General features: G+C 39.7%; 1 protein-coding gene across 1 annotated transcript; it reads right to left on the bottom strand.

Moving 5' to 3' along the window:
* Nucleotides 1–17,235: 17,235 nt before the first annotated feature.
* Nucleotides 17,236–18,366, bottom strand: LOC147456276 (uncharacterized). The gene is made up of 2 exons (XM_086514796.1): nucleotides 18,025–18,366; nucleotides 17,236–17,550 (listed from the first exon to the last, which is right to left on the bottom strand). Exons 1-2 carry the CDS (start codon nucleotides 18,349–18,351, stop codon nucleotides 17,395–17,397), a joined length of 483 nt encoding a protein of 160 aa, XP_086370922.1. The 5' UTR covers nucleotides 18,352–18,366; the 3' UTR covers nucleotides 17,236–17,394.
* Between the last annotated feature and the right edge of the window lie 387 nt (nucleotides 18,367–18,753).

The following is an 18,753-nucleotide window of genomic DNA, read 5'->3' as shown; positions in this document are numbered from 1 at the left end:
GATTCACACTCTCTTTGGTGGATACTCTACTAGCGGTCTCTCCAAATATGCCTTGATTTGCTAATATACGACCAAATCTAAGGTTCATATAGACTTGTTAAGCCCTGAATAGAGTACTTACTGTCGGATTGAATTGGTATCCATTTTTCCACTTGACTTGAATTCAACTCCTGTCAAGCTCTCAATTCTTTGCCTGCAACCTGGTTCCTGTGTCAATTGTAACCAAGTTAGCTATTTTCTCTCAAAGACTTGTACAACTTTTGCTAACTATTGTGATTGGTCTATGTATACACTTCAATATGAACTAAGTGAGTCAGTAAATGAGACTTTCAGATTCTACTCTTGCAAAGAGCTAAAGGACTAATCTACAACTTGGAAACTGAGTTAACATGCACTAATTTGGACCCAATGGAATCCAAACTTGACCATTGGCCTTGTATTATATTGTTCTAACACTGTACAAGCTCAAAAGTCCAAAATCTTGTCTTTGGGGCTCTAAAGTAAATAATTTGATTATTTACTTTTCTCAATTTTACTCACTTTTCTGGCTTGTTTTGTCATATAACCACCTTGTTGTAGTCTTTTGACAAGTTTCACTGAATTTGAACAAGATTTGCCCAAGTTATCAACTGTTAAGTGTCCACAGGCTCAATTTTTGAGAATCTGGCTTAAGTCTCACTTTTGTGATCCAAATTTCACCAAAATTGATATGTGGAGTCTAATTGATATGCTTAACTTTGCGTTATACTCGGTTGTGCAAAAATTCTCAATTCTGGAGCAGATGTAAATAATCGCGATTATTTACTTATGGGAAATTTTTGTAACTTTTTGCCAAAATGTTGTTACAAACAGGTAAAGCAACTCAACTTAAGCTCCTTAGCCAATTTTCACCAAGTTTGGATAAACTCTCCACAATTCCACTTTATAGATCCAAATCTTACCAAATTTGATGTGAGTGCTCAATACAAGATGGTAAAACTTGTGGTATAAGTTAAAAATAGAACAAAAGTAAATAATTGCGATTATTTACTTCTGGAAATTTTTTACATATTTTTTTATCATCTGAGCATACGCACATGCTAAACACTTTAAACTAAGCCTCTGAGTCAAGTTTCACCAAATTTGACCAAGATTTATCAAGTCAAACTCAATTTCTCGACAATCAGTACAGATTTCACTTTTTATCAAGTTTTTGGTATGTTTTGTGATCCAAATTCTATGAGCATTCACAAAAGATGTTTGTAGTCATGCATAGAATCTATGGTATCAACCTTGGTTAATTTTGAGATGAAAGTAAATAATCACGATTATTTACTTTTGGCTTAAAATGAACATTTTTTGTAAATTTTTCAATGGTCAGTCTTTTTCTGATGAGTTTTAAGCCTCTGAGTCAAGTCAAATCTTAATTTGGCCTAAATTCTCAAGAAAAAATAAATAATTTGAGTTTTTGCAAACTCTTGAAAATTTAACTCAAATGCATCCTTAAGCTTACCCACTGGTTCATACAACTTTGATCAGCATAATCTCCAACCAGATTCAATGGTTGATAGTCTTTTGGTGTTTTCTCAAGCCGTAGACCTGAAATTTTACAACTTCACATAGACAACTTACAGATGATTCTTTTGGAGTGAGCAATGATTTGAGATCCTACCTCGGATTCTACTTACCCTACTCGTAGGTTCTTCTGCAATTGGGTTGTGGAAGGTGTCCACAAACACTTGTTTTCTTGTTTTTATGGTTTCCTGAGCCTTGATATTAAGACTTGTCTTGTCCATCAATAATTCTCAAAATCCTAACCTAATCCTACAAGGTATTTAGCAAGTACAATCTACTCCCAAGCTACCTCTACACAGCAAAAGACGACACTCTTAAGCTATGCGGTTTTAAAGAGAAAGTTTTACTCTAGGTTATCCTAGAGGAATTTAAAGGACAACTACACAAGATGCTCTTGTTTTCTCTAGTTTAGGTCTATTCGTCCACGGCAGCGGCGCCAAATGTGGGATGGATTTTCTAACCTCACTCTTATCTTATTGAGCGAGAACCACGAACATAATTGTCAATCCATGGGATGAAGCTGACTCAACTAGTGCATAGAGGCTACAAGAGGGTATCAATCTCTTGGAAAACACAAGCTACACTCAAATGACCTAAGTCATCAAAAGCTAGTCACTAATCGGCAAACAAAACATGCATCAAACGACATCCAAATGTTACAACAATTCTAGGACAAGTATATAGGACCTAAGCTCACATGCTTATGGTCTCAAATTTCACTTTTGATGAAGTGCAAAAAATGCGATTTTTAATAGTATTGAGATTTTGACCTAGTCGTTTCTGACCCCCAATGCATCTAAATGCGTAGCAATGATTCTCCAATACCCCGCCTATGCTTACTTTGTGATTTCCTAGCTTAAGTTCCTACTTATGATGAAATTAGGCCGTGGGTTGGCGACGCCAAAAGCTATAATTTACCATGATATGTTTACATAAATACGTAGATCTCTTACATGTGGTTGCAACGCAACAGATGGCATTGCAATGTGACAACCAACAAGAGAGAAGGAAGCATGAGAAGGAGATAAGTGAGCGTTGTTAGCTCACGCTGTGTATTTCTTATCCAAAAACTTCATAATAACTTACAAAAAATTGGCTTTTATACCTTAGCCAAGGTTTTTTTGGTAAAAAAGTAATCATCTGGGACCTCTAACTAAGGATAAATTGATACAATCTAGAAGCTTATAGCTTCAGCTCATTGATTACAATATCCACTTGGAAAATAGGAGTTACATTATTTTTTATTTATGAAAAGAATAAGTGTTTTTACAATAAAAGCTTTCAAAAATGTTACATGGGTTAGCTTGCTGCTAACATTCCTTCTCCTCGTCACTCCAGAAGGGAAGAGAGGAAACAAAGGAAGAAAAAGGCAAGAAAGAGGTTACCCTCTTCTCCTTCTTCTTCACCTTCCTCCTCTTCCAACGAAAGCAGCGGATATTCTCCTAGAGAATACAATAGGAGAGGACATCACAAATCCTACCCTACGTGGAGAAGGTCCCAAAAGCTCAAGAAATTCAAAGAGGGAGGAAAGAGCATCTCTTTTCTCACGTATGATGGCACCTTTGGTGCTATCGACAGAGTATTGGCCTTCATCCAGCAACTTGATGCGGCCTTTGGAGACGAGGGCTTCATAGAGTTCTCCAAACTACGTCATGTAGCTATGCACTTCCAAAAATATGCTCGTCAATGGTGGGCTAACCTTTGTGGAAACGGTGAGGCCCCAAAGACATGGAAATCTCTACAAGTTTCCATCATGAAGCAATTCCTTGCAAGCGATGCAAAGAACAAAGTGCTTACCAAGTGGCGGAGTCTGAAGTTTCTCTCCAACGAGTCTATCCACAAATATGTGGACAAGTTTTAAGGTTTACATCTCAAGACTACTGTTTTTTAAAAGATAGACTTCGTTGAGCAAAAGCAACAATTTTGTACGAGATTAGCTGAAGAAATGGTCGAGTATGTCAACTTTCAATGGTGTGGTTCTATCACCAACGTAATCCACCACACTATGGTTTCTTTGCGCGTCAATTTCCAACAAAGGGATAAAAGGAATTCCAAGCCCATGAAAAGCAAAGGCAAAAATCATGCAAAGGGAAAAAACAATGTCCAAAACTCTTCCTAAAGCAATTTCAACAACAACAACAATCGGTCCGAGGAGAAGGGAGTTGTTGGATGGATACGCCGCGACGGACGTCAGCACAGCGAGAACTCACCTAACATGTAATGTCAGCTAAGGACGAAGCTCGACCCGCAGGCGCGTGGAAGCAAGCATAAGGTGTCAACCTACACTCGACCGACTCCTAACTAATTCCTACAGAGGTCTCTACCAGTTGTCTAAGTCACAGCCTTCAAGAGTGCATAAGAGGAAACTTCCTACAATGCTTTCTAGAGCTGAACACCCATCAAACAGTCTTGAAACACCATAGAACTTGAAGGAGACCCTACTAATACCACTAGGTTGCTCTTCCTAAGGTCTATGAACCAAAATCCCGACCCAAAACACCTGGTGCAGAAACACGTAGGATGTCTGGCCGAAATCTGCAGGTCTTCATTTCCAAAATCTAAAGTGCCTAATGTGTAGTTCTACTCAATGTGAACGCGTGGATATGCTGCAATGCAAAATCGGACAACGTATGCTCACCCAAACACCCGAAAGCTCGTAGAAGGAGCTCGCAAAACCGGACCGTACGCGTGCAATGTAGGTATCGGCACGTAGCTCTCGTTGGGGGCAACACGCTGCACTTCTTCGCACTCGATTCCGACCACTGGAGCACATGTAGTGTCAAGATGAAGCTCACACTCTCTCTCTCGTACACAGTACGCTCACTCACAGACTTCAAAACTTGTTTTTCAAAATGACAAAAGGTTCTTCATTAAGGTCAAAAAGTGGTATATATACCTTACAATTTCTCAAACCCTAAAGTTCCAAAATCAACCATCTACTCAATCTAGCTATCAAAACTGGGATACAATCTGAAAACTTCTGTAAGTCCCAATAATTACAAGGTGAAAAATCAGGTTTTCCTCAAAGAATGAATAATTACAAAAAGAATAATCTTCCGAATACTTAGATGTAGTTAGATGCCGTGGGGTGTGTCCTGCTTCTAACAGGGGTTTACAAAGGTAAAAATAAACTCTCTCCTAAAGAGCTAGAAGCTTTTCGGAAGGACCACAAATGTTCTAAGTGTGGAGAGCAAGGACATGGCTATTGTTCTTGCCCCAAAAGGAATGCCCGCAATGAACTCCTAGAGCTTCCACGATCGAAGCTCCAAAAGAGGATTATCATTGCAAAGGATCACCTCTCTCCTATGCTTGGGGAAAGGTAAGGGAGCATGATGCCTTCATCTTGTTTGATTCTGGCTCTACTCACAACTTCATATCAACAGAGTTGGCCACTAAGTTGGGCATTCAAGCTTTTGAGATGGAAGATACTATAACTGTCAATGGAGCTTTCAAGGGACAATAAGTCTCTGTTGGTAAGTTGAGGCTTCATATCCAAAGCTATGTCGACAAAGAAACCCTTTTCATGTTTCCTCTCCAACATGAGGATGTTATCCTAGGGGCACCATGGTTCAACCGCATGGCTACCAACATGAAGTTCCCTGAAAGGAGAATCTAATTCACCTACAGAAAAAAGAGCATATATATAGATGCTAATGAGTCCGATCGTACTATACCACTTGTAAATTCACCTGCTTTTGATAAATCAATGAAAAGCTCAATTTTTGTGTTCATGATTTTTGTCAAAGAGTCTCTAAATGATGCTAATGTTTTAACAAAGAAAAGTGTTAGTAATCAAGAAGAATTAGACTTTTCTTATTTTCTAAATAGATTCCAAGATGTGTTTATCGATGATATCCCTATGGACTTACCTCCAAAACGAGGGGATGATGACCATCGAATTGAGCTCCTATTAGATAGCTCACCCCCTAACAAGCCTCCTTATCGAGTTTCCCAATCTCAACAAGAGGAGATCATGAGGCAAGTACAAGAATTGGTAGACAAAGGGATGGTGAAGCCTAGCTCCTCTCCCTTTTTTTCTCCAGTCCTTTTAATGCAAAAAAAAGATGGTACATACCGCATGTGTGTGGACTATCAAGCACTAAACCATATCACTGTCTATCAAAAACAAATTTCCCGTAACACGCATAGAAAATCCTTTTGATAAGCTACAAGGTTCGACCTAGTTTAGTAGGATTGACCTTAAAAGTGGCTATCATCAAATAAGGATAGTGAATGAATATATCGTAAAGACCGTGTTTTGTACAACGTTTGGTCTTTATGAATATCTAGCCATGCTTTTTGTCTTGGCTAATGCACCGGCCACATTCAATTGTTTAATGGAGAAAATATTTAGACCCTACCGCAAATTCACTGCTATCGTCGTCTACTCCAAGTCTTTGGAGGAGCACAAGCAACATCTCCAAGTGATTTTTCAAGCTTTGAAGGAGAACAAGCCTTTTATCAATCAAAAGAAGAGTGAATTTTTCCTTCAAGAGATACTTAGGTCATATTATCTCTCAAGATGGTATCCGTATGGATCCATCAAAGTTGGAGGTAATAAAAGCATGGCCTAATCCAAGGAATCTACATGAGCTAAGAAACTTTATTGGTATGTGTGCATACTATAGATGCTTCATAGGCAAATTCTCTCAAATAACGGGACCATGCATGACTTAACAAAGAATAACATTAAGTACTTATGGACTACTAAAGAGAAAAATGCTTTTGACAAGCTCAAAGAGGAGCTTACCTCCCAACCAGTCCTTATGCTTCCAGAGCTCTCAAAGCAGCTTGAGGTCCAATGTGATGCTTGTGGTGATTTCCTTGGAGAAGTTTTGCTTCAAGAAGAGCATGCCATAGCATATGAGAGACGAAGGCTCAATGCCAATGAATGAGTAGTATGCATGCTTAGAATAATGTTTGTGTTGACAACGTCTCTCAAACACCAAGTAGAAATTGTCACTCTACTTTGGAACTATGATATGGACTAAAGAGCAGGCATGCTTGCGGAAGCTAAGTCTCCCAAGGCCCAAATGGATTAGTCATCCATCTTGGAATGATGTCGAAGGGTAAAAATGGATCCTCTATCCGCTAAGAAACATCGACTAATGACTAAGGCTTTATCTCTTCTACCTCATAGTCGAGGGCGACTATGATTTTAAGAGAGAGATAATGTCATAAAATATAATATCTAACTAACCCAAATGATTTTCTCATATTAAATTGATCATTTAATGTCAGAATAAACGGGAACAAGGGTTAGAATATAGACATTTTCTTATAGATCTATCTCAACATGGGGCCAAGGTTAAAGGGGTCCAAATGAGAGATGGTATGTCAAAGATAAAGGCTAGCTAATGGAGCTTAAAGACCTTAGGGTTAGCTTCATTAATGGCCTCCAAAGGTTAGTGTTAAAAGTCCTTTGACCTTAGGCAAACTAGAGTTGTGCATGAGGTGGGAACCCACCCCAAGCTTGAGGTGCTTGTCATGCTTGCTGACTAAGGTGCTTGAGGTGCTTAATGACTAAGGTGCTAAGGTGCTCCATGAATAAGGTGCTCAAGGAGCTCAAGGTGTTCCAAAAGTCAGCAAGTATCCCTACTCATGCGGGGGCGAGCCCTCATTGTAGGATCATGAGAGAGAACACACACACCCTCACACAAGTCAAGCCTTGCCTAAAGAAGCAACAGGGACCCATGTCAAGTTCCTCTCCATGTTTCCCTCATAAGGTGCCTTAAGCCTATTAGTTGGCCTCTCGAGGGGTCCAATGTAATTTCACTAATGTAATTAATTGTTTATGCATTTATCAAGTCCTCTCTCTCAAAGGGAAAAGAGGGACACTTGTCCCAAGGCTAGCATGGCTGCTTGATATGCACTATTCATGTGATTAGCTAGGCTTGAAGGGGTCCAATCAACTCCAGCCTACAAGGGGGGGTTGACCAAGGAAGCTAGGGGCTATCTTAGGGGGTATACTCTCCCACACACGCACTCTCATTGTGTGAGGTGTAAAGTGCAAGAGCTCCATCTCCTTCTCCAGGCTTGTTGAGAAGTTGATAGCCTACACCAACACTCTTGGCTATGGAATACAAATCCAACCAAGAGCCATGCTTCAATGCTTAAGCTTGTCATCTTCATCATCATCATTATTATGATATGCTATGAAAGAAGAGTGGTGATAAGTGAGGAAATATCTCCTTCTCGTATATTACTTCTTCTTCCTCTTCCCTATCCTCATTCCCCGCTACCTTTCTCCACCTTCGAAGGAGTTTGAGGCCTTGGGGCCGAGGCTGGGGATGGTTAATGCTTTTACAAGTTTATGTTATTAATTGCAAGGAATAGAAGAGAGGGTTCAACAGAGCCAAGATAGCACCGGTTCTTGTCAAGCTTCTAATAGCTCAATACTGCCCCCTAGGACTGCATTACTAAGACCATAGCTCTCGACGGTATCCCCGTTAACTGCATAAAGCAGGCATGCTTCAAGGATGAAAAATCCCTTTTCTCTTACTCTTTTGCAATTATTAATACCAACCATTTGTAGCAAGCTTGAGGACCTCTCTTCTTGAGCAAGAAAAGAGAAACCAATAGCTCTGATACCAATGTAACGTTTAATGCACTAGTAACTTGTGTGTAGCAGAAATTGATAACATAGTGAGCATTTCATTAAGAACAAGTTCCTAATGAGCATAGAGAGAGTACTTAATTTGAGAAATCAACCTAGCAATTTACACCTAGCTAATTTGGAATTGACAATACTTGAAAAGAGAGAGAAATAGAATAATTGACAACAATTGAGGACCGGATTTACATGGAGCCGGTCCCCCCTCCATAAAGGCTTTGTATTTTATAGCTTCTCCCATCAAAGGAGACTTTTGTACAATACAATTATGGTGTTCCTTGACAAAACTCATTGGTGCAATGAAGATGGAAGCTTCATGCACCAAATATGATTGAAAAACACACCTAGTGTCCCTAGCCTCAGTCCCAAGACCTCACACACCTCCAAAAATGGTGAGAGCTAGCAGGGAATGAGGATAGATTGAGAGGAAGAAGAGGTACCTTACGAGAAAGAAGTATTCTCCTCACATAATCACTCTAATAGCATAGCTTAGCGTAGTAATTAGCATGGTAGAGGAGATGAGCATGCCATTGAAGCTTGGCTCTTGGTTGGATTTGTATTCCATAGCCAAGAGTTGTTGGTGTAGGCCTCTAGTTCTCAATGTTTGGAGAAGGAGATAGAGTTCTTCTTGCACACATGAGTTGTGTGTGTGTGTGTGTGTGTGTGTGTGTGTGTGTGTAGTAATGACTTAGAGTAAAATGCAGCCTTCTCTCTCATCTTGGTCGACCCCTCTTGCTGTTTTCTCATGTTGGCATCCCATTAGCTCCTGTAAAGCTTAGCCAATCACAAATTGGAAGCATAATTGATAGCCTTTTGACAAGTGTCCCCCTTTCCCCTTTTGTGAGAGCTTTAGGTAATTAAATAATTCAATTAAACTCTCATTGGACCTCTTAGTATTCTAGCCAATAGGAATCAGGCAAGCCATTGGGTTGTTGAATGCTCATTGGACCACTTGGTAGACTGTCCAATAGTCTTCTAGGGAGGCTAATTTCTATTGGTTCTTTTATCAAGCATTTTTAAACTGATTAGACTAATTTTACTCTAGCCTAATTCTCATTGGTCCACCTCTATGGCCATCCAATAGGATTTGAGGGGAGGTTGGAGGCAACTGGCCTAGGAACCTGACATGTGTCCAGTATTCCCTTTATGTAAAGGGGGAGCCTTGGAGTGTGTGTGAGTGTGTGTGTGTGTGTGTGTGTGTGTGTGTGTGTGTGTGTGTGTGTTTCTCTCTCATCCCCTACTAAAAGGGCTCGCCCCCTCCTTCCTAGGGATGTGGGAAGACTTTTTAGTCTTTCCATGACCATCCAAATTTCCCCTTGCTTTGGCCATTGGATTAATGAGTTAATTTTTGGAACCTTAGACTATGGAAGTCTTAGTGGAGTTGAACCTTAGGTCTTTAAAGCCCCATTGAAGTACATTGCACTTTTGCAGACTGTCCCCCTTTGGATCCCTATTTTCCCTCCTTTGGATCCCTGACAGAGACCGGTCTGGCTGCCTGACCAATATTCTAGCTTTTACTCCCCTGGTATTTCCCCATATTAAATGATCACTTTAACATGAGAAAATCATTTGGGAGTATAAAATATTAGTTTTTATGACAAGTCAAGTTCTTCCACTGGTTGGTTGCACATAGAGCTACAACAATGGGGAGTTGGCTTGTACATAGTGGCCTCTCTGCAGCATGTGCAACTTGTGACCATCCTTTGGAGAGTCATCATCACTATCTTTGGGACTTCCCTATGGCACAACAAGTTTGGCTTCGGGTCCTTTCGCTGATGCCAACTCTTTCCCCATAATGGAAATAGACTTGGGGGGCAGCTGCTTGGGCCCTGCATTACAGTTTGAGCTATCCTCCACCAGCAGGAGGATAGTGATTCAGGGGGGTCGACCTACACTCACAGCCTGCTATAGAGCTTACTCCACATGAGTGGTGCAGTGAGAGAGATGTGTGTTGGGAGCTCGTCTGTGACCTAACACTCTGGTTCATCTGGTGGGCCAGCTGCTTCCGCATATTTGGGGCTTGCCTTGTACCACCAGCGGAGACTCTTTGATATTTTTTTCTAGAGCTGATCCATACTCTTAGGGGATAGTTTGAGAGACTTCAGGGCAGCTCTATCGACTGCAGAGAGGCGTTCCTTTGAGTCTGGCGCTTTGGGCCTTTCTTCATCATGGTCCAGGGTGTGCTCAGATGGCACTACCATCCACCTGTGTGCCTTTTCCCTCCTCCCATCTCTTGATTTAGCCTCATTGTACATATGTTGTTTTTTCATTGAGAGAGTCTCCCCTTATGATTGTTGTGGCCCTCTCTAGTAGAGTTGATTGTAGCCATGTGGGCAATTTCATTAACTAATAGAAGGATCTTTTTCTTTGTATAAAAAAAGATCAAAGCATGTCTTTGTGTGTACAATCGGTCTAGAATGTAAATCCACCGCTATAGTTTCGATATTTGTAATTCCAAGGAAATGACTTGTTACCTGCCACCATCCAAAAACACAAGCACGTCAATATTGGCATTACTTTGGAAGACACGTGTCAATTGACTAGTTAGCCTTGTTATCGGTGTTTGAAATTACAAAGAAACTAACAACAAAGCAGAGATCAATTACTAAATTCACAGAGAGAGAGAGAGTTTTAGCATTAGTTCTGTAATCGGACACTCAAATGTCCTGAGACACTAAAGTGTCCTGTTTCTCTAGCAACTTGTCATAATTATTTGGTGAATCTAGAAAAAAAATTCATAGGTCACGTTCATATCTCATGTCAGCTATGAGGTGAAGAACATAGCCAAATTTTACTTTTGCCAAAATTAATACCAAATTAAGATTATAATGATAAGTTTTAAGATGAAAAAATCATAGAAATTTAGTGCAATTTTAACAAATTTTTCCTAAATTGATTATAACTTCTCATCAAAATAAGATTTTGCATAGATTTCAAGGTGTATGGATAGGAAAAAACTTATTATAGCAAGAAATTGAGCTTCATAACCTAGTTATGGGACTAGATTTTTGTAATCAAAAGACCAAAATCTTGAAAATGCTGGCAAAGAGGAAAATTTTGATCTTTCAAAGTCTCTTTCATTAACATGATGAGCTTATGGGACAAAACCTAAGGTCTATAATGTATCTATAGGTCAATACCCATCAACTTATAATTTTTCAAGGGTTCAAACTCATAAGCATCTTGTAATTTAAGCTCATAAAAACATTGTAGTGCATAATTTCTTGCATAAAAAACATTGCTATGAAAAACTAATGAAAGTGTGTATATAAATCTCCCAATTGTGTCTATATGAGGTATTTGTATACAAATAAGTGAGATAAACGAAAAAATCCAAAAGTGGACTTTATTTTAATGCTTATTTATCTTTGATAAATGAAAAATCATAATTACAACATGCGCAATTTTTTGGATATGCCATAAATCACCAAATGTGGCTTGCATAACCATTAAAAATTATCACTTTAAGTAATATAGTCACAGATCTATTATATATGCATCATAAAACATTGTAAATTTAGATGAACTAAATGTTTTTTGTGATCGTTAATTGAATTTGTGAACGTTGCATATTTGACCCACAGGACTTTCTATATTTAATTCTAGTCACAAAGGATTTTTCTCTCACATGACAATTGCAAAAATGTCACACATATATAAGTAGTTACCATGGATTATTGCATGCACCCTACTCATTTTTTTCTTAGGCTAGAGTACGAGTTTTAATGAAACATTGAATATTGTTTTGTGTAGGTTCTTTCATGAGTGTAGTATTGAGGTTATGATCAAAAGTGAGGGATTATAATTTCTATGAGTACTTTGAATAAAATTTTATAAGTTTGCAAAAGCATTTCTTGAGATGTGTTCTAGATTTCATGTACCATTTTATTAAAATTCGTGAAAAAAGGACACTAAAGTGTCCTTTTTGGTACCAAACTAGTGTTAGATCCAAGCTACTGCAAACTGAATCTAAGATTGAATCAGAGTGAGTCTTTACTTCAAAAAGTCAAATATAAGCCCATTACTTGGTTTGCATTTATGTTTACTTGTTTTGAGATCCAATGTTGAGAAAATTTCGACGACAGCAACTTGTTTGTACGAGGCCATTAAAAAAAACAATCATAGCCATCTCTTATGAGATCCTCACATGAGGTTTTATGGCTCAATATAACAATTACCACACCAAAGTTAATTTTTTTATAAGTTGAGTTAGAGTTGTCCTCTTGCTCATCTTTTGAGACAATGTGCACACTAGGCCCAATGCAACTGCGGCCCCAAAAAATCAAACCAATCAAGTAACCTGGTATAGTGGAAAATCTTTAAGTCGAGAATTATGCATCTATTTTCCATAAAAAGATAGCATAAAAAAGCATTAAACTACATTTATAAAAATTTGGCTTCAGGTATGACCTATTGTACAATTTCTCTAGCATTTCGCTTGCATTGCCACCCATTTCAAAAAAAAAAAACAATCGAGTAGACCATTCTAAGACATATTAGTTTTCGAACATCATCAAGTAGACCAACATCTTAAGACTAGTGACTCCATGTCTGAAGCCATATATGAGAGGCTATTACTAATCAACCCAGTACACCATATTCATACCAACAACTTACCCATCGAAGTCAGCTTACTATATCGAATTTTGCAATTGTACTACATATTTTCCAACCATTGATTTGTCTTGTGTACATATAAATATTCGATCAAATTACAAGATCATACAACGTATTGCTACTGCTCGCGATATAAAAAGAAAATGTACATATGTATCCCGATTTTATATATGAGCCCTATATAACGAATAGTGTGTATTTATGCAATTTATTTTTATGATGTTTGTTGGGGGCAACATACCCAAAGTAACCAGAAAACCTCATTCATTCAAAAACAATTATCGTACTAAAGATAAATCTATTGTAAATGAGAAAATGGGTACTGAGTAGGTGTAATAGCACCTACTTGAGAGGTTGGTGTGTCTCTTGATATTGGTTGTATGACGAGTTGGGTAATCCAAGTAGCAAGAAGGTAGGGGAGATCATTCTCAACGAGCATCGATATTTGGCCATGGTAGAGACCTTTATTGTGTTGGCCAATCCCGTGCCTAACTTGATATTGACGATAAGCTACAAACTGAGAGCATTGGTCTTGTAAGCAACTCCATTAAGGTGATCAATGGAAAGAGGAGGATGGAGGGAAGTATGTGCATCCAAAATATGGTGGCCATAAGCTAGAAAGTTTGTGTGTGTGTGTGTGTGTGTGTGTGTGTGTGTGTGTGTGTGTGTGAGTGTGAGAGAGAGAGAGAGAGAGAGAGAGAGAGAGAGACCATCTAGAAAGAATAGCACAACCTGCAAGGTGTATTTCCTGCATGGGATCCGTGGTTTTGCGAGCAAGATACCGCAATCTGCCAAGCAAGGAGCAACAAAACCAAGAAAACTAGTAATGCAATAAGGAAACCTAAGAAAGTATATACGTGTCTGCATGCATGTGTGTGTGTGTGTGTGTGCGCGCGCGCGTGCATGCACACGCGCACGCTCATGTGTTAAGGATGCCATAAGGCAAAGCGAGCCAGGGAGAAGGAATGATCGTTTGTGTAAACAGGGTAGTTAGGTAGAAGAAATTGGCACCAAACCATACAGAATGATCACACTAAAGATACAACACTTTTATAAGTCAACTAACATAAAAAATCAAGTGTAGGTAGATAGAATCGAGTTAAGGGCAAGTAGTAGATAGGTTAATAATGAGCAGCAAGGAGTATGATATGTAAGGCAGCGTATTTAAGAGCTATCTTTTCGCATGTACCCGTGGGTGGAGTGCATCCATGACCATTTCCAACTAGTTCTCCAACTGGGTATGTGGAACCAAGGCAAAAACAGTGTGTAGTTGATGATCATGCAATCAAAGGATTCTTAGATAGTTTGTGAGCATGCGATCTGAGGTGTGTACAAAATACACTATCTTATTTATATTATTGTGATCTAGAGCAAGCAAAGAGAAATCAAGTAAATGCTCAAATGATGCCATGAATGCATGCAAAGTTGCAATTCTGGGTTTTGTAAGAGCGATAGACTATGTGGGACAAAGAGAGAGAATCGACTGTGTATGAGCCTGCTGACTTTCTTTCAAAGAGAGCTTGTGTGGGTGGGCTAGATCGTATAGAGTTTTAGCCAAGTGAGGATAAGAATAGATTGTCTCATCTACATAAGTGTGTGAGTGTGTGTGTGTGTGTGTGTGCGTGTCTGAGAGAGAGAGAGAGAGAGAGAGAGATATCAAATAGAGTAGAGACAATGTGGGCATTAAAATAACTCTTAATTATGCATTAGAAACAAAGATTACAAGACCCTTATATAAGCATACAAAGAGCGTGACATCAACGGGTGAAATCTCACCATATGCATCATCATCCTAGGTGGAAATCAAATACATCCTATCACATGGAAGATGACATGATTCATGCGACATTGGCATCCTAGTAGACAAATTGGGTCCAAACGAAGAAGGTACAAAATATAGGACAAAGCCCACAACTCCTAGCATGGAGGGCCAAATGAAAGCTAGGGCTACAATAGAATGTGCTTCTTTACATATGGAAAGTCTATGTGCTTTTGTATCACCACAACTACCTTAATAGTGCCTTAGGAAAGTCTCAACAATTTCAAAAGGGAAAAAGATCTTTCACAAATGAGAAGATTGACTAGAAACAAGAGGTCTGTTGAAGAGGGGGAGAGCCAGAGGAAAAGATGATACCTTTTTTGGTTTGAAACGAGCATATTACCGCTACCCCCCCTCCCCAAATCAAATTTATAGATATTTTGAATGTCTTGCACATCAAAGCGAGTAGGTCTCACAAGCGCTTTTTGGGGGGTTGGATTAGAGGGTATCTTGTAAGATACCCTCTTTGTAATGTCTAAAAATAGGCACTCATGCAATGAGGGTATACAAAGCGGGTACATTATGCAAGACTGCAAACTACAAACGGTCTTAATTCAACCACTGAGCATGATACAGTAGGAAAACAATGGAACAATTGTCTATGGGTGTATCTTGACTTATCACTAAGAGATCTTATTGTGGGACAACGCACACATACACACACACACACACATTTCATTATCATCCTCGAAGGTCAAATATGAACTTTTCGGGGAGGGAGAGAGAGAGATTTCATTATCGTCCTCGAAGGTCAAATATGAACAATCGGACAAAAAGAAACATATCATATGGGGTGTGTGGAGCTTCTAAATGGCTCCCAATGCTCAATAGTTGTGGAAATGGGTGTTGCAATAGAGCGTCCACATCGTGGTTGGGAGAGGAATGTGTGTAGGAAAAGGTCAAGGCTGATATTGTGGGGAAAGCTACGTCTAATGTGATCAAAAGTTGAACACTCAAGTAGGGTGTGATGCTCAAACTCGCCGGCATAATGTGCACACACACACACACACACACACACACACACACACACAGAGAGAGAGAGAGAGAGAGAGAGAGAGAGAGAGAGAGAGATTTCAGTTGGTAGGACCAATCCCAAGAGACCTAAAACTCGAGAGAAATGGGATGATCAATCTTCCAGCAACTTTTCAAAAACATCTAACTAGGTCATTTTATAAGTTAAATTAGGATTCTCAACCCTGTAGGACCAAAAATTGGTGCAGAAGTTAACTAAAAAGTTCAGACTTGTTTGACAATTTATGGCCTTTTCAGTAACACTTCAATACGGTAGAAGTAATAGTCTTTTAGGTAGCGCTTTAAAGTGCCTCACATCGAGGGGGAAGTTCCACTTTTACATGCACCTTTCTAACTTCGTTGGGATACCTTTTGTTAGTGTGTGTGTGTGTGTGTGAGAGAGAGAGAGAGAGAGAGGGCAATATGTTATTATCTCCTTGGACTTTAGGTTTTAGGAAATTTTCAGTAAAAACTAAGGTTACATTGACTAGACAAAGTGGAATGTAGTATCATAATTAGGGGGCTTTTAGAACAAACTAATGTTTTGGGCTTTTAGTTTTGCAAGCAATTTATGGGAAAAACTATGGTAAAATTGATCAGACAATCTGAAATTAAAGGAGAATCTAGGTTATTTATCGAGATTTTCGACCATAACACCAAGATGTTTTTCTTTGAAAACTACGGTGCATTCGATTGTGCTTATAGCAGAGTTTAGTGGAGAGTTTTGCACTACTGAAAGTGTTTGTGAATGTTAGTTTGAAGTGATGTTTTTTGCTCTAGACCCTTTATCTGGGAAAATATAGCATTTGTTGAAGCTAAGAAAAGAAGCAAAATAGATTTTACCAAGGAAGGTCCCATACATAAGGGGTCAAAAAGTCAATTCTGGTGCACACAGGTAACGTCTCCCTAGTGTTAAAGGTTAAACCTCCAACTCATAAAGCTAATCAACCATGTAATCTTTTCCCCACTTCCCTAACATTCTTGCTAGCTATGCAGTTCATACCATACGGAATACTACGACTTCCCAAAAGGAGACTTTTTCCCAAACTGAATACCATCACACTACCAAATCCTTATATACCACTTACTCCTCCTCTCATTGCACAGAGGAGCAAGATAAGTACTTCCCTGTACATGAGTACTAGCTCATATTGACCGCATTACTCCCAAGGAGGATTTTGTTACCAAATGACAGGTAGTGATCAAACCTTTTCCAATCACGTACGATTAGCGCTGGCCAATTATTTTCAAACTCGAAAACCACTCTCAAAAAGTACTCGAAAACAAACCTCGCTACTTTTTTGAGGGCTCACCCAGCTAAATAAAACAAGAAAGATTCTCAAAACAATGGAGCTAAGGCATTGAAAAGAATGAAAGATATGTTTGCTTCAAACATGTACATACAGTACAAGAGAGAGAAACTTACAATTCCAAGTGCATTTGCAGGATACTTGCTGCCCCAAAACTGTTCTTACAGAGCTAACCATGTGTATAGCTATACATGATTTGGATAGATGGCATACGCAAAAGGGCACCTATCTACTATACTCATCTCACTTCCCATACATTAAAATGCTTTTCATCATCATCATCAAACAGTCACAACTAAGCTCAAGCAGACTTCCTTCGAAAGCTTTGCATAGTCATTGTGACACCTCTACATAGAAACAGGCTCTCCAAAGGGAATGGAGGGGTACTGCTACTATTGGATAAGAGCTTTAATGTTACAGCACTACCCCACATATGTATGTACGCACCTAGCCCTTCACATGGCTCATTATCATGAGTACGCACACACTGGAATCCCCTTGAACAGCAAGAATGCGAGCTTCTCAATACAGAAATAGATGAAATTGCCATGTGAATGCGTCACAAACGATCCGAAGTTCGTTCCCACGATACACTGCCATCCACCTCCATAGCATTTGTCGAATTCCTGCAAGAACACACACAAGGCAGCACATGAGCAAGGATGAATGTGAGACATCATGTGCTAAGGGAAAAAGGGATAGCCATGGGACTATTATGAACCAGCATGGGCACATCCATATGTATGTATGCATGATCTGTGCGTACACGAGTATGTATATGTATGCAAATATGTAAGTGAATGTATTTGTGAGTGTACATGATCAGTACATTACTATCAGGGGAGAGCAAAGAAGGAGCAAATACAGGTAAATCTCATCAACATATATGTGTACATACATGATCTGTACATGCTACATGCTTATGTGTATGGATGCAACTTCTTCCAATATATGTGTGTGCTATGTACATCAATAGGTGCAAAGATATGACACGTGCGAAGGCATACATGATCCATCACAAGGTAGAAACGAAGAGATTAAAGACAATCAATTCTCCTCAAAGAGCATGCATGAAGCACAGCAAGGTTGTGGACCTCTACCTGCTTGAGGGAGCGAGCAATCTGCTGGCAATCGGCGACTTCATGGGCATCAAGGGCTTGTGCGGCGCAGCGCATGGCATGCTGCTGCATCCTCATGGGCATGTCTGTCTCTCCAATGATGGCCTTGCCCTCCAACATGGTGGATCTAGAGGTGGGTGGGAAGCAAGCCAGCAGGCAGACAGGCAGGCTCTCTCTCTCTCTCTCTCTCTCTCTCTCTCTCTCTCTCTCACGCCTGTGTGAGTGAGTGTGTGTGTGTGTGTCTTTGAACGAGAAGATATCTCGCGATGGGGAGGCCCTCTGTATAAAGACACACAGACAAACCCTCATATATATACAGATGCGCAAGTAAAGGCTAGGTGGTGCTCTCCCAGCTTCCCGGGTAAGAAGCGGAGGGTGGTGAGCTCAGCAGCCAATCAGCGTGCTCTTTCTGGCACCGCCCCCACCAATCACAACGCGACAAATGAGATAGCCACACGGCGATACACTATTGGCCCCCTTGTCCAAAGGGCACTCGACCTTTTCTTTTACGAAAGTCTTTCGTAAGACCACACACCAAGTCCTAGTCAAAAGTATACTTGAAATTGTGCAATTTTCCCTTCCACACTAACTTCGGTAGCACTCCCAAGACTTCCATCCTTTCTTGCGCTCTTCATGAACCTTCACACTCTCCTCAAACTACACTTGGTCACCACTTGTCATGTCCGTACCGTCTCACGTCTTGTGGCAGTT

Source organism: Adiantum capillus-veneris, chromosome 6 (genome assembly GCF_014529385.1).
Source record: "Adiantum capillus-veneris isolate H3 chromosome 6, ASM1452938v2, whole genome shotgun sequence".
Classification (NCBI taxonomy): Eukaryota; Viridiplantae; Streptophyta; class Polypodiopsida; order Polypodiales; family Pteridaceae; genus Adiantum; species Adiantum capillus-veneris.
Note: the sequence above shows the minus strand (reverse complement) of the source record. Positions and strands in the feature narration are given on the sequence as shown.

Bases quoted from the DNA above. Each gene is read 5' to 3' on its own strand.
- LOC147456276 (XM_086514796.1), bottom strand. From the start codon at position 18,351: ATGAGGGTTTGTCTGTGTGTCTTTATACAGAGGGCCTCCCCATCGCGA. The intron at 17,551-18,024 runs GTAGAGGTCCAC...GTGTTCTTGCAG, and splicing joins TTGCTCGCTCCCTCAAGCAG to GAATTCGACAAATGCTATGG.